Consider the following 16776-nt stretch of genomic DNA (forward strand, 5'->3'; position numbering starts at 1 on the left):
ACTTCTGTCTGTCTCAGAGACCCCTACCTGGTTAAATATATCTGTGTACTGATGGTACTTTTACACAGTACTACTCCTCCCAAGTCCTAAAATAAGGACTTGTTTCTCTGTTATTGGAGCTCAATAACAAGCAGCTCATCTTATGTCTGTGATGTGAAAGGTGTTGATAGCAGAGATAATTATTAAGGAATTAAAACCAGACTCTTTAGGCCTGTTCAGCTCTACGAAGCCTTTCTGCCTCTTTCAGCTCATTGTTTTGGTTTTATGGCCTTTATCAGGAGAATGAAACTAGAAACATGTCCAGTAAAATAAGGTATGTAAGACATGTAAAGGACCCCGACATCTTCTACATATGAACAAGAGCCACAGATTCAAAGAGACATATTTTTGGTATTTCTAATATTTTGTTTTTTGTAGTTTTGGATCTCGGTAGTTATTTTGCATCTTTTTTTTTTGTTTTGCGTCTCTTTGTAGTCGTTTTCTGTCGGTGTCGGTTTGTGGCTTGTTGTAGTGGTTTTGCACCTCTTTTTTTTAAATCATTTTTGCATCTTTTAGTAGATGGATAGATATTCCTTTATTGATCCCCATGGGGGAAATTCAGGTGTTGCAGCAGCTCAAGTACAGAGTAGTCGCTTTGCGTGTCTTTGTAGTCGCTTTGCGTGTCTTTGTAGTCGCTTTGCATCTAGTTGTAGTTGTGTATCACTTTGTAGAAACTGTGCACTCCTTTGTCGGCGCTTTGCATGTCGTCATATATCGTTTTCCGTTTTCCATCTCTTGGTCATCTCTTTTCATTGTGAGTCGTGTTGTCGTTAGCGTCTCTTTGTAGTCGTTTTGTGTCTCTGAAATATTAACAGTAACTTCAAACAGAAGCTCAGGTCCAGGACCTCTAACCTGTTGTGCCAGCAGACATATTCAGTAATCCATCCGTGACATGTCCATGTTGTGTTTGCCTCAAAAGACAAAATTTACAAACTTTATTTGGGCCATGCCGCAACAACTAAATGTACCACAATGCATTGCGTGCATGCTTCTGACCCCTGAAGGATCCCCGACCATAATCCTCCACACAGCTCTCTCCACTGAATTTCTCCTGTTTAAACATCCACATAACCGGCTGCACACTTCCCCTTTAAGTCTCTGGTCGATCACTATTCCATGAAAATACATTTAATTAAGTATCAAACTAATAAAACCAACGGCTCGTTAACGTTTCCCCAAAACAATAATAAGTACATGACAACACACGAACATCTACATATTTCTTTTATTTGTTAAAAATAACCATCAGAAACTTGAGGTGGCAGAGAAGTGTTCGTAGTGTAAATACTGTACTTCAACATCTTGTGCCAACAAAACAATAAATAACAATCCCAAGTTTTCCATTAAGGTAGAACTGAAAAAAACAACCTCTAACTTTTAGATGAGCTGCGGTTTCTCTCTTGAACACTGTGCACTTTGTAGCTGTGTCCAGTTTCACCTATGAAGCCACCACAGTGACATAACGTACAGTATGCAGAGAGAGGAGGCCGAGCTGGAATGCTAAAACATGGGAAATGAAGTGTGCCTGCAGAGTGACGGCGTCTGGTTCACACATCTGCTTGTTGAGCAGAGTGATTCAACTTCATCCACCTTCTCATCCTGTCCTTACTTCCTGGTACAGCAGGTGCGTAAAAAGCTTCTGGTGAACGGGTTCGTTTGATTTAGCAAGACAGAGACAATGTTTGGCTGTTTAAAAACGAAAGAAAGACAAAGAGAGAAATGAGTCGTTCTGCAGCTCCTCCTCCTTCAGTCCGACGGGTTCTGAATGACGATCAAGAAATAGTCCTTATCTGTGAGGAAAAAGACAATATTTAAACTCGATATCGGTGATACAGCTCGACACAAACAGTTTAGGGTCCGAACTGCAAATGGGTTTCACGTAAAGCTTTCTATACAATTCAATACCTCACATTGAGGGATATCAATAATGTTTATCTATCTATTTAAACACAACAGAACACACTCTTAAATAAAATCAGGAAATCGATCAATCAATCAAAGAACGAGTAAAAAAACAAGAATATAAACAAGCAGTAAAAAGCAGTTTTAAATATTCTTTGATAGAAACACATTTTGGTCCGTTAAAATAAAATACTTTGAGACCCAGCCCTGCACTCAAAAGGCAAAAAACATGAAGTCAGATGAGCAATAAAGCTTTTAAAATAATCAACAATAATAAATCATATTTTTCTCACTATATTATCTGATTATTAAAACACAGAAACTGCTCAGAATCAGAGATCTTGTCGGACTTCAATCAACCATAACAGTAACAGTAACTGAATAAAGTTTTACTGCAAACAGCTGACGACCACAAAAAACACTCCTGATAGTTTGTTTTTAGCCCTTTTCACTCATGTGATTATCTAAATATGGATTTTCCTTCTTAGACTAACAGTCTCAATATCTTTAAAAAGTATAAAAAGTTACTTGCCAGCCGTTCTGTGACCCACGACAGTCTATTGACTCGACACCAACAAATGTGCAAACAGATGCAAAACTCTGAATTCTCCCAGTTTCAGAGGCAGCCTGTTCCCAACACCTGTTCTACACATAGAACCTGATATTTCCTTTAACAGTTCTGTTGCTGACATTACATTACATTACATTACATTACAGTCATTTAGCAGACGCTTTTATCCAAAGCGACTTACAGGAAGTGTATTCAACATAGGTATTCAAGAGAACTATTTTAAACAGAGATAACTGCATTATTTCTTAAACAAGCATCTAAAGCATAAACCAGAGCAAAAGTATAGTGCAGAGGCAGAACCATGAGGCTGATATCTGGAAGTGCAGAACACTAATATGAACACATGTAACACTTTAAACAGAGATAACTGTTATATTCTCTCATGGTCGGTGAACCATCCTGGAAGGAGAACCGCTCCTCCTCCTCCTCCTCCTCCCCGCTCCTCCTCACTCCTCCTCCTCCCCCGCTCCTCACTCCTCCTCCTCCTCTACTCCTCCTCCTCTCCTCCTCCTCCTCCTCCTCCTCCCCTCCCTCCTCCTCCTCCTCCTCCTCCTCTCCCCTCTCCTCCCTCCTCCTCCTCACAGTATGTTTTTAATCACTTCTTAAAACCCATTTTTGTCTTTTATGTGATGTCATCGCGTTAATGTTTTTTTTTGCTGACGTGTTCACGTGTTCATTATAAGGGTTCACATGTTCTCACATGTTCATGTTATAAGGGCTCACATGTTCGCTCTCACCTGGAGCGATCATGATCTCGTTCTTCTTGGAGCGGATGCGGAGGAAGGTGAGGTCGTTCTGGGGGTCGATGTCTCGTACGGTGCTCCTGGCCTTCATCACCAGCTGGTGGATCAGCCCGGCGTACTGCACCGTGCTGGCGTTGTCCAGCGTCGTCTTGATGGGAATCCCTGAGGGGGACGGGTTTGTTTACATGTTACATGTTACATGTTACATGAACGTTAACGAGACTTAACGAGTGAATAACATGACAGCAGGTTCAGTGGTGATCATGAGGATCGTTGGACGTAATTAGAGGATTAAAGAGAATCGGAAAAAGAGTTGAATCATTCCTGAAAGCTGCAGTAATTACTGCTGGTAATGTAAACGGGTGGTGTTGTGGCTGGTTAACAGTCATAAACGGGTGGTGTTGTGGCTGGTTAACAGTCATAAAGGGGTGGTGTTGGTGGTGTTGTGGTGGTTAACAGTCATAAACAGTCATAAAGGGGTGGTGTTGTGGTTAACAGTCATAAATGGGTTGTGGCTGGTGTCATAAACGGGTGGTTAACAGTCATAAACGGGTGGTGTTGTGGCATGGTTAACAGTGGTTAACAGTCATAAATGGGTGGTGTTGTGGTTAACAGTCATAAACGGGTGGTGTTGTGGCTGGTTAACAGTCATAAACGGGTGGTGTTGTGGTTGGTTAACAGTCATAAACGGGTGGTGTTGTGGCTGGTTAACAGTCATAAGTGGGTGGTGTTGAGGTCAACAGTCATAAACGGGTGGTGTTGTGGCAGGTTAACAGTCATAAAGTGGGTGGTGTTGAGGTCAACAGTCATAAACGGGTGGTGTTGTGGCAGGTTAACAGTCATAAGTGGGTGGTGTTGTGGTCAACAGTCATAAATGGGTGGTGTTGTGGCTGGTTAACAGTCATAAGTGGGTGGTGTTGTGGTTAACAGTCATAAGTGGTGGTGTTGTAGTGGTGGTGTTGTGGGTGGTGGTGTTGTGGTGGGTGGTGTAGTGGTGGGTGGTGTAGTGGCTGACAGTCATAAGTGGGTGGTGTTGTGGTGGGTGGTGTAGTGGGTGGCGTTGTGACAGGTAAACATTAAAACCAGTCAGTGACGTCATCTCTACGCGCCTCACCCTCGGCGTTCACGATGATGATCCCCTGGACGCCGTTCTGACTCTGGATCCTCTTCAGGGTTTCCTCCACCTCAGCCTGGGGGGACGAGGTAGCATCGGTCGGTTAGCATCGGTTAGCAGAGCAGCTACGGAAGTGACCGAATGCTAACGAGCAGCGCTAACGCCTGACAACGCCCGCCTAGCATGCAGCAGCTAGCCGCGGTTAGCATGTCGCTCATAAAGCCTCTTTATTACCAGTTTATATCCACTGACACAGCGGGAACACAAACATGCTTATGTCATACATGTGCATGCAGTCATCACATCTCACCATGTCAACGATCAGTGTTAGCAGTTAGCCTCCGAGCTCACAGCTAGCGGGTCAGTGTTGCTGGGAGAAGACCGGTGACGTCAACATCCGGGTCAGGAGAGAGAATCAGCGATGGTGCGTTCGCGGTCCCTGGCAGAAAGTGGAAGATATGAGCGTCGGGTCAAAATACACACATAACTGATTAATAAACTCCAAAAATACATTTTTGTGTATTCAGATACTTTATTTAAGGAAAAATACTGTCTTATGAGGAATATAAGTGCAATTATAGTTATAATAGTTATAATAGTTTTCTGTCTGTATATATAATATTTCAGTTATTGTGGATTCTTTACTGTTTTTATTGCTTATTTATAATTTTTATATATAATTTATCTTGTTTTTATTTACTATGTCTCTTGCACAATAACCTATGCTGCTGTAATGCTGTAAATGTATCTGCTGCAGAACTAATAAAGGATTATTTTATCTTATCTTATCTTATCTTATCTCTTATCTTATATAAGTATAATCAGGAAAATTAAATGTACTAATAAAAGTTCTCAATACTGAAAACTGTCCCCTGTTACTGTTCTATACTAGCTTCTTATCCCAATTAAATCTCAATTAAATTGATTGTTTGGTTTATAAACATTCTGAGGGATTAAATATCAAAATATCTGACAATTATTTTTCTATCAATCGACTATTTGATCAATCGACTATTTGATCAATCGTTTTTAGCTGTACTTGTATCAACTTTTGGGTCGTGCTGCAAAACATCATATTTCAAAGGCTTTTTATATATTTTGTACGCAAAAATATGCATTTGTCAATAACTAAAGCAGTTATATAAATGTAGAGGAGTAGAAAGTGGCATGAAAAGGTCCTTTTTCTTTTCTTAAGTAAAGGATAATATTAATATCTGATTAACTGTACTGAGTTACATTCCACCACTGGAAACCACAAGGAAACATAGTGGGAATAATGGAATTCTAACAGCTGCCCTCTTACTATATGAAATGGACATTGACTATTCTATGGAGACTTTCTTCACAAATTCCAATTTCCTCTTAAACCAAAGGAATTTGAAAAGAAGATTCCTGCTGTTGGAAAACGAAACTTTACAATGTTTTGTTTTATTTTGAAAACAAAAGATGGATAAGAGAGAGTTTGTTGTGTTGATATATTTTAATTTCACTCAAGAAAAAGAAAACAAATGCTTCATGAGACATTTATGGTTATTCTAAATAGTTTTCTTGTTTGGTGAGGGGTTGTAAACAATGTGGGAGCGGCCAGTGACTGCACCAAGTCAGACACAAACACACAAGGCAGGACAGGAAGTTTGGAGATGTTGCCTACAAAGTAAAACTGGTGGAAATGAAGAAGGAGAGGAGTTTTATTTAAGGAAAATATAATTCTATATCAGAAAAAACATATTCAACATTCTCGTTTTCATCTTTTCAAAAGTCCCTTTTAGACAAATGAATGATCCTCCTGCAAAATAACATCAGATTAGTTTTACAAAACATTTTTATCACCCATTGTGTTAATAAGATAATAGTATTATTCATTTATATTTATTTATTTATATTTATATTTATATTTATATTTATATTTATTTATTTTATTTATTATTATTATTATTATTATTATTATTTTAATATATATTTTTTATATTTATTTATTTACAAGGGGCAATGCACATTAATCAATACTTCAGTTTCTTATTTCTTATTTTCGTCTGTAGTCTGTATACAAAATCTAAAGCACAGAAATAAATTAATTAGAAATAATGAAGTAACGTGTGTACATTTAAGAAAATGTACAAAAAACGATATATTTGAAAGACACAAACTTTGTGAACAACAAAAACAACAAATGACCAACAATAACTGTTATGTTTTGTTTATCTTCTGATTTATGATGATGTGCTTCTTTACCATATTTTTCTTTTATTTCACTGCTATTTTGTGGTTTAATGTAATGTTTTAAGTATCAAGGGTAGGCACAAATATAATGAATATAATATTGCAGTATAACCTGACTGTAGTGTTACAACAGGCTTCATTACTAGTGAACCTGTACTTTATTCTGTCTTTATCTTTATTTTGTTGTTCTATCTTTATTTTGTTGTATAGTATGTGTATTTATTGTCTGTGTAGTTGTATAGTATGTGTATTTATTGTCTGTGTAGTTGTATAGTATGTGTATTTATTGTCTGTGTAGTTGTATAGTATGTGTATTTATTGTCTGTGTAGTTGTATAGTATGTGTATTTATTGTCTGTGTAGTTGTATAGTATGTGTATTTATTGTCTGTGTAGTTGTATAGTATGTGTATTTATTGTCTGTGTAGTTGTATAGTATGTGTATTTATTGTCTGTGTAGTTGAGCTAGCTGCATTTAATTCCCCCATGGGGATCAATAAAGGAATATAATATAATAATAATAATAATAATAATAATATGTAATAATTACTTCAGTCTTTTATTTTTAAAGTATAAGTGGAATTGTCTGTCCCAGTTGTATAGGTGAGTGTTTTATCTTCTGGAGTTGTTTAGTATGGAGCATTGTCTGAGACATAGCGACCAGGAGGAAGTTGTGAAGACCTATGTGAAGACCTCTGTGAGTCCAATGAGTATTTAACTGTGTCTTCACACCCGGGCAGAGGTATAGGTGATCCCCGTAGATTGTCTGTGTAGGAGGGTTGTATAGTATGTGTATTTATTGTCTGTGTAGTTGTATAGTATGTGTATTTATTGTCTGTGAGCTTTATAACCGTGTGAGTGTCTTGCTGATGTTTGCATCATGGTTTATTCAAATGTGTAGTTGTATAGTATGTGTATTTATTGTCTGTGTAGTATAATAGTATTTAGTTAACTGTCTTTAGTTGTATAGTATTTGTATTTATTGTCTTTAGTTGTAAGTATGTCTTTTATTGTCTGTGTAGTTGTATAGTATGTTTATTTATTGTCTGTGTAGTATAAAGAGCCATTTATTGTCTGTTAGTCTGGAGTAAGTATGTGTATTTATAAAGTTTTATATATAGTTATATTATATATACAAAAACTATTTTGTCTGTGTTTATGAAATGTGTATAGTCAAGTGATTAGTCTGATAGTATGTGTATTTATTGTCTTGACATGTTATTGCTATTTTACCTCCATCTTCCGTAACCGTTATCCAGTTAAGTGTATCGCGGGGTCTGGAGTAGATCCCAGCTGTCATGGGTATGTGTATTTACACCTGGACAGGTGAGCTATCACAGGGCTATTTTACCTGGAGTTATAACAATATCAAACCTTATGAAGAGGAGAAATAAAATACATGGCAGTGTAGGCTTTTATTTGACTTTGCTAAAGCATAAGTTGGAAATCGCAGTCTCCAGCTTGACACTTTTCAGTGTTTTCATCTTCTGGAAGGAGTCTTTCAACATTACTATTCTTTGTTGTTTACAGCGGAGACATGAGCGACCAGGAGGAAGACCTTTAGTGAATACCAGTGGAAAGAAACGTTATTTAGTCCAAGAACTAGTCTTTTTATTTCTCCAAAGGGCACTGCAAATCTTTAGCCACCTGCAGGGCAGAGTCTTTAGTAGGGAAAAGGCTTGACAGACTAGTGTCTTTAGTAGAACTAGTCTTTAGTAGAACTAGTTCTTTAAGTGGAACTTTGAAAGATTGTCCACTGTGCAGTAGTGGTATAGTCTTTAGTATAACAACAAGAAGCCTTAACTAGGGTTAACCCAGGAGAAGATAGGTGATGCAGCTAGTCTTTAGTGAGTCTTTATAGTCTTTAGTAAACTAGTCTTTAGTAAACTAGATCTTTGTATATGGTTTTGTCTTTAATGAGCCGAACTAGTCTTTAGTAGAACTAGTCTTTAGTATAACTAGTCTTTAGTAGAACTAGTCTTTAGTAGAACTAGTCTTTAGTATAACTAGTCTTTAGTAGAACTAGTCTTTAGTGGAACTAGTCTTTAGTAGAACTAGTCTTTAGTGGAACTAGTCTTTAGTATAACTAGTCTTTAGTGGAACTAGTCTTTAGTATAACTAGTCTTTAGTATAACTAGTCTTTAGTATAACTAGTCTTTAGTAGAACTAGTCTTTAGTATAACTAGTCTTTAGTATAACTAGTCTTTAGTGGAACTAGTGTAGAACTAGTCTTTAGTGGAACTAGTCTTTAGTAGAACTAGTCTTTAGTAGAACTAGTCTTTAGTAGAACTAGTCTTTAGTGGAACTAGTCTTTAGTGGAACTGGATGGACTTCAGATGTGTGCAGACTCACATTGATTAACTGGTTTCACTGGTGAACAACCTTCAGAAGCCTCATGCATTCAAACTAATGCATGTCCTGATTTTCTGAATAATAATAATAATAATTGTTATGATCTCATATTTTTTCATAGTTTGCATGAAAAACCCACCAGCAGTTTTCCTGGATTACAGAGATTCCTTTAAATCCCCAGAGGAGCTCTTATTACTGAGAGCTGGTTCATGGACTCAAACATGTGCGGCCTGTTTAGTTTAAAGGAGCATGAGAGGAGATCATTCTGATTGACTCTCTACAGCTCTCAACATGGCGATGACGAGAATGCGTTAACAGTGCAAACATTACATTACAGTACATTACATTACATTACAGTACATTACAGTCATGTAGCAGACGCTTTTATCCAAAGCGACTTACAGGAAGTGTATTCAACATAGGTATTCAAGAGAACTACTAGTCACCAGAAGTCATCAGTGCATCTCCTTTCTTAAACAAGCATCTTAAAGCATAAACCAGAGCAAAAGTATAGTGCAGAGGCAGATTACTACGAAAACAACAGCGAAAGTGCTAACAGAGGAACCGGAGAGGGATGCTATGTTTCCAAGACGATGTTTTGAAGCCTCGAGTTCGGCGATTTCTCCGTCGCCATGTTGGTTTTTTTGCAACCAGTAAACAGGAAGTGACCATATATGGAGTGAGGAGGAGTGACGTAGAGACGCCGTATACGTCTCTGGTGTCGACCTGTCAATCAGCGTGTAGCCCCGCCCTAAAGCATCCCCTGCTTTATGGTCTGTTTGACTCTAAATGGAGCATCATTTACTCAATGAACATCATGCTGTATTGAAGAAGACTTGAAACTAGAGATTGAGACCATAAACTCATGTTTACAATGTTTACTGAGGGAATAAATCAAGAGAGAAGTAGAGTCATTTTCTCATAGACTTCTATACAACCAGAGGAGTCGCCCCCTGGTGGACAGCAGAGAGAATGCAGCTTTAAGACAGGAAGCTTTGACTTCACTTTTTAGAACCAGAGACCACCGCCTGGTCAATCTCCATGGAGAGGTGAAGTCCGGCCCCTTCCGGTTGACCACCATGGGACCTTATTTTGTAAAATATGTATGGTAGTCAATGTGGAGAGAAAAATAAATATTTGATCCCGTTTAAATTGTGCCATGAATAACAGATATAATATTTGTCCATTTAATAGATTATTTTCCACGTCAATAAAAGTTGCATTTTGACGTAAAACTGTTGAAGTATAAGACAACCGTTCAGCCGTTCAGATCTGACAGAACTTTGAGCTTCATTTTGGATCTTCAAATAGTGTTTTTTATTAATGTTCAGAATGTTAGAAAAAGTTCCTTTAATCCAATAACTACTGAGAATCATGTGAAGAATGAGCTGATTGTTTCACCACGAAGCCTGAATACCTTCCAGTAGACTCATCCTCTCTCCGTGGAGCCGTATGGATCTAACTGATCCTGGAGGAAGGCCTCCGTGTCCAGCAGATCAGAACCGACTGATTTAAGTCCGGAGGCGTCGGTCCAAAGCAGACAAACTAAAAATACCACATAACTTAATGACACGAGCATCTCACACTTTATCAAACCCAAAAAAACTGAATTAAACTGAACAGACAGGACACTTTTGCTTCAGTAAAAATATGAATAAATACTATAAAATATGCACCATAAATCTGTGAAAAATACTATTAAAATTTGTAACTTTAAAAATAAGACAAATAGCATAAAATATGCACTTAAATAAAAATATGAAAAGTACTATAAAACATGTTTAATAAAAATATGATGAATAGTATAAAATATGTACTACAATAAAAAATATATGTAAATTACTATGGAATATATGAAAAAATGCAATAAAATATAGACTATAATGATATAAATTAATACTATAAAATATGTTAATTTAAAACATGACAAAATACTATAAATTAAATACAATGAAAATATGGAAAAAATACTGTAAAGTATGTACAATAAAATGTGACAAAATACTGTTAAATAAGCACAATGCAAATATGAGAAAATACTACATAAATGAGTACAATGAAAATATGAAAGGAATACAATAAAGAATGTTCAATAAAAATATGACAAAATACTATAACATTTTTATAATAAGTCTGAGAAAAATACTGTACAATGAAGATATGCATGAAAAAATACTGAAAAATATGTTCCAGAATATAAAAATATTCACATATATCTGTTTGCATCTTGTACCTGTAGCTCACTGTCCATACAGCAGGAGATCCTTGTGATTTGTTTGTTTCACTGTTGAGTTCTGCAGAAGTATTTTAGATGCATTGTCCAGTCAAAGCCCTGTCGGCCCTTTTTTTAACTCACATTCCTTCTCCTCCCTCCCTCCCTCTCTTTTTATTTGTCTCTCTCTAAATGAGTCTCTATCTCCCTCCCTCCCTCCCTCCTTCCCTCTACTCTGTTCTCACACTCTGTCCATCTCAACCCAGATCTTTTCAGGGAAACACCTTCCCGCTGGTATTTTTACCCCTCAGACAGACGTATTGTGTACTGCGTGACATAAGTACTCTGACTGTGTTGTATTTATATCCGCCGGGCAGCGAGAGCTGGAAGAAAACACGTCGAATGAAAAACACCCTGAGGAGCAGACGTTGTTTTGGTGAAATCATGACGCACGCGATAAATAGCAGCACGACGCCTCGGAAGGGTTTTAATCAGGGCGCTATTGTGTGTATTTATGTAATACTACATTGATTGTTGTGTAAAGATATTATATCCTGTGGTATTTTAGGATCAGTTTATCTGATGCTGCAGCAGTGAAGGCAGTTAAATGCTTGATTCAATTTCATCTGCTCTCCATAAGAGAGAAAAAACAGGCAAAATAATTGAAAGAAATAGTTTGTGACGTATACTTGTTATGATTACCATTTATTTTATGATATGTTCATTGGTAAAATTTGCTTGTAGGTGACCTTTTGTTTGTTTGGAGCCAGGCTAGCTGTTACCCATCTTTATGCTATGCTAAGTAAGTTTCATACTTATTTTAAAGACATAAGAGTCTCTTCTAGCTCTCTGCAAGAAAGTGCATGAGCCTTTTACCCGAAATATCCATGGTTTCCTTTTAAGGGCACGATTGTTTCTATTTTGGATCAGCCGACAACCTCCAGTTCTGAATAGTGAAGTCAAAGCTTCCTGTCTTAAACCTGCATTCTCTCTCCTGTCCACCAGGGGGCGACTCCTCTGGTTGTATAGAAGTCTATGAGAAAATGACTCTACTTCTCTCTTGATTTATTCCCTCAGTAAACATTGTAAACATGAGTTTATGGTCTCAATCTCTAGTTTCAAGTCTTCTTCAATACAGCATGATGTTCATTTAGTAAATGATGCTCCATTTAGAGTCAAACAGACCATAAAGCAGGGGATGCTTTAGGGCGGGGCTACACACTGATTGACAGGTCCACACCAGAGACGTATACGGCGTCTCTACGTCACTCCTCCTCACTCCATATATGGTCACTTCCTGTTCACTGGTGGCAAAAAAAAACCAATATGGCGACGGACAAAATTGCAGAACTGGAGCCTTTAAACATCAGTCCACAGACCAACTACGTCCACTTCTTATAGAGAAGATATGAAGTCAGAATTTGGACTTTTATCATGTTAGACTATAAACTTTAAACCTTCTAACAAAGTAAAACTCAACTGACAGAGAAAATAGCTTCAGTATTTGTTTGTAATCTCAGTGGAAAGTTACTCATTAACAGTTACGGCATTGGCATGATTTTACAACGTAGGAGTGGATCGACCTTTTGTTTATGAAATCTACTGACAGCTCTACTTAAAGGCTTAACTCACCTTTCAACACACCATCTTGAACTCCACCTGCAATGCAAATAAGTTGGAAACACATGCAGTCAGTTCACTGACTGATGTCATGTTTGTGTTTTTGAGTTTTGGTTAAACAGATTCTATGGAAACATTTCTCAGGAAATCAATCTTCAAACCCGAGTTTGACAAAACAATAACACTTATATCACATGGTCTTCATCAGCAAGCTGGAGTTTGCTCAGTTGCCATGGAGATGTATCTCCAACATGCACGCTGTTATGTAGCTGTGATGACTCATTGTTATTTGTAGTAGTAATGCAGCGCTCAACAATAACGATTGCATAATTGCCACGAGGGGAAATAAGCTAACTGCCACGTTGGGCAAGAGTATCTCGAGGTGAAATATGATTAAACACATCATATTTTCCTGAGATGATGATTGAGCATCTCACTTCCTTCTCCTCTCTGTTGAGCATTAGCGTGAAAATGGTGGCAGGTAAAGACAAAGTTTGTGAGCTGAAGAGAAACATGTGTTTTTAATTATCCTGTAAACAGTTTTTGGTGCCGTTGGAGGATTTGGCCAAAACTCCAACTATGTATTAGACCGCAAGTTTGACAAGTTTCTGAAAACATTGCTGGAGTGACTTAACAAGAGCCGACAGCATCTCGCTTCCTGTTTGATAACCACTCATTTGTATTTCGGCAAGTCAAAGTTTACTTTGGGCGTGTCAATTTCTGACCCACTTACCCGACAGTGCAAGTGAACCTGTAATGTGTTTAAAAAGTAGACTAATGATTCTCTGTTCAGCCTTTTGAGGGACTCATTCTATTAACACTTCGCCCATTGACAGCTGGGATCGGCTCCAGCACCCCTGTGGATAAGCAGGTTACGGAAAATGGATGGATTCTATTAACAGAAGTCGCGTGGAACCTTTGAGGAGGAACCTTAAATAAACTAAGGTGAACTCACAGGCTGTGGTGGTAAATGGTCCTCAGCAGCTTGGACAATGGGGGGGGGTAGGGTCAGGTGGATGAAGTGAAAATGATCCACCAGACAAACTCCTCTCAGAGACGTTGAGGCGGATTCATTTTGTGTTGTGGTGTTTGGACCATTAAGGGCGTTCTTCCTGCAATTCCAATTGGGAATTACATATTAGAATGAAAATGTGTTGTTATAGTTGTATGTGTGTATATATTTCAGTTGTTACTCTCACATAAACTACACATTATAACAGCAGGGCTCGACTGTAACAGTTGCCATTGGCAACCATTTTGACTTTGGTTGCCATCAGTGGAAACCACTTTTTAACAAATAAACAGGGACAGCAAACAGTAAAACATGCAGCCGGAAATAAATATTTTGATTTAAATGTTGCTGTTACAGTCAGAACCATAGACTGTATATAAGATGTGGACGTAGTCATAGTGAAGTCACCCATTGGTTTGTGGACTGATGTTTAAAGGCTCCAGTTCTGCATTTTCTCCGTCGCCATCTTGGTTTTTTTTGCAACCAGTGAACAGGAAGTGACCATATATGGACTGAGGAGGAGTGACGTAGAGACGCCGTATACGTCTCTGGTGTCGACCTGTCAATCAGTGTGTAGCCCCGCCCTAAAGCATCCCCTGCTTTATGGTCTGTTTGACTCTAAATGGAGCATCATTTACTAAATGAACATCATGCTGTATTGAAGAAGACTTGAAACTAGAGATTGAGACCATAAACTCATGTTTACAATGTTTACTGAGGGAATAAATCAAGAGAGAAGTAGAGTCATTTTCTCATGGACATCAGGAGGTTGTCGCCCTGATAAAACAGAGCTCAGTTTTTTCCATTTGCTTAAACACGTTTTGATGTTTTCATGTCATAGAAAGTCATTTGCCAACAATGGAAAGCTTCTGTTCAACCTGCTGAAGAGGAAGGACAGTGAGGAAGAGAGGACGCATTCTTCAGGAAGCCTTAAATAACAAACTAGTAAAAGGCTCTCTAACGTCACGATGTATATATCAGTATAGTCATTTAAACACTCCTTTCCTAAGCTTAATAGATACACATAATGATCTCTTAGCACAGCAGATTAAAGCCTCTGGATCTGACGTTTAGCCTACATAATGCTGCACCCAGTCAGTAAACAGAAGTCCTATTATCTACTTTTACAAAACAGCCATTCACAAGAGAAACGTATCAAAACAAGGTAAAGGCTGCGTGAGTGTACGTGTTTCCAGATACCGGTGAGACATAAAAACTGAATCCGGGAAGTCCAGTTTAAAAGACAGATTAGTGCATTTGACGCAAAAAATATGAGACAGGAATTTACAACTGAAATGTGGAGCTCGAGGCTGGAGCTTTGCCCGACTCTTAAATAGAGAGAGAAGTTTTAATGGAATCTACGATACCTAATGGGACGTTTTTTGCTGTGGAAACTCTGAAGGGTTTTTAATTATATAAATGAAGTATCTCTGTGTGGGGATCGCCGTTAGACAATAACCTAATATTTTGAATTTTATAAAATATACTTGAATTCACAAATATGTAGGATACAACTACAGACACTCTCTAGTCTCACCTATTTTCAGCAAATTGTTCATCTCCATTAGTCTTCTAACTACTGCAGTGTTTCCAGGTTGGTTAAAAAACGTCATTATTAGCCAGAAAATATATAAATATTGAATAAAAAACATCCAAAAAGTTTGTCAACCCACCAGAGTCGACAGAATCCCTCCTAAAGATTCCCGACCTGAAAAGATTTCTTAGCCGTTGAGTTTTTTTGGCGTGCAGAGTAAAAAATATAGTTGCCTTTTTAAATCAAATTTGATTTGAGTAATTAATTATTAATAATGAACATGTATGACGTGGAAGAATAAAAGCTTTATTACAGTAACAAACTTAAATCTGTGTTGTTTGTGTTTTAACTATACTACAGTATAATCTTCCGTCAGGCTCAAAGATGGCGGAATACTTTGCTCCCAAGAATTCACAGATTCCCTTTGTAGTTTTTCGTTCAGTTGAATAAATCTGCACATTTGTTTGTGATGATGACTGTTGGTCAAACTTTGATCCCTTCCTTCATTTGCTTCACTCTAAAACAGAGTAAAAACGCACCAACGCACATAGCAGCGTTGTCTGGTTCTGGTTCTGACCAGAAGGAAATCTCCAGTTCTGCCAAATTAATTCAATGCTAAATGTCTTAAAGCTGCATTCTCTCTGCTGTCCACCAGGGGGCGACTCCTCTGGTTGTATAGAAGTCTATGAGAAAATGACTCTACTTCTCTCTTGATTTATTCCCTCAGTAAACATTGTAAACATGAGTTTATGGTCTCAATCTCTAGTTTCAAGTCTTCTTCAATACAGCATGATGTTCATTTAGTAAATGATGCTCCATTTAGAGTCAAACAGACCATAAAGCAGGGGATGCTTTAGGGCGGGGCTACACACTGATTGACAGGTCGACACCAGAGACGTATACGGCGTCTCTACGTCACTCCTCCTCAGTCCATATATGGTCACTTCCTGTTCACTGGTTGCTAAAAGAAACCCATGTCGACAGCCATAAACCAAGATGGCGACGGCGAAGTTGCCAAACTCGATGCTTCAAAACAGATTATGTCACGATGACGATGTCCACTTCTTATATACAGTCTATGATTGGAGCTTCACATTGATGAGTCCTATCAAGAGAGAAGGTCAGAGGTCAGTCTGATGAGCATGAGAGGATAAACTCTGAGAACTTTAGTGATATTTTGCTCTTCACACTTCATCATTTATTCACTAAGCCTGTTTCCATCGTCACATTTTGCTTCTATCAGTTTGTCATTTCACAGAGCAAAAAACTTTGAATTGCAAATTATTGTTTCCATCCTTTTTTTCTCATTTCCTGATTTTGCCTCCTTGATTCCTTCCCACAAGCCGGAGGAGGAGGAACCGAGGAGGCACAAAATCAGGAAATGAGAAAGATCCACACTTAGCTGCAACAAGAGAGAAGTGTCAACCTCTTCTTCACCTCTTCTTCTCAGGCGCTTTTG

The 16776-nt window shown here is 38.0% G+C and overlaps 1 protein-coding gene across 1 annotated transcript; it reads right to left on the bottom strand.

Moving 5' to 3' along the window:
• Positions 1 to 1246: 1246 nt before the first annotated feature.
• dynlrb1 (dynein, light chain, roadblock-type 1) lies at positions 1247 to 4787 on the bottom strand. Its single transcript, XM_054616985.1, has 4 exons — positions 4680 to 4787; positions 4370 to 4445; positions 3250 to 3417; positions 1247 to 1829 (listed from the first exon to the last, which is right to left on the bottom strand). Exons 1-4 carry the CDS (start codon positions 4680 to 4682, stop codon positions 1786 to 1788), a joined length of 291 nt encoding a protein of 96 aa, XP_054472960.1. The 5' UTR covers positions 4683 to 4787; the 3' UTR covers positions 1247 to 1785.
• Positions 4788 to 16776: the final 11989 nt, after the last annotated feature.

The sequence above is a fragment of the Anoplopoma fimbria genome, chromosome 17, assembly GCF_027596085.1.
Source record: "Anoplopoma fimbria isolate UVic2021 breed Golden Eagle Sablefish chromosome 17, Afim_UVic_2022, whole genome shotgun sequence".
Taxonomy (NCBI): Eukaryota; Metazoa; Chordata; class Actinopteri; order Perciformes; family Anoplopomatidae; genus Anoplopoma; species Anoplopoma fimbria.

What these genes read in the sequence shown, in the direction of transcription:
- dynlrb1 (XM_054616985.1), bottom strand. An exon ending in CATCATCGTGAACGCCGAGG is followed by an intron (nt 3,418 to 4,369) that starts GTGAGGCGCGTA and finishes CGTCCCCCTCAG; the next exon opens with GGATTCCCATCAAGACGACG. An exon ending in CGAGATCATGATCGCTCCAG is followed by an intron (nt 1,830 to 3,249) that starts GTGAGAGCGAAC and finishes TTTTCCTCACAG; the next exon opens with ATAAGGACTATTTCTTGATC.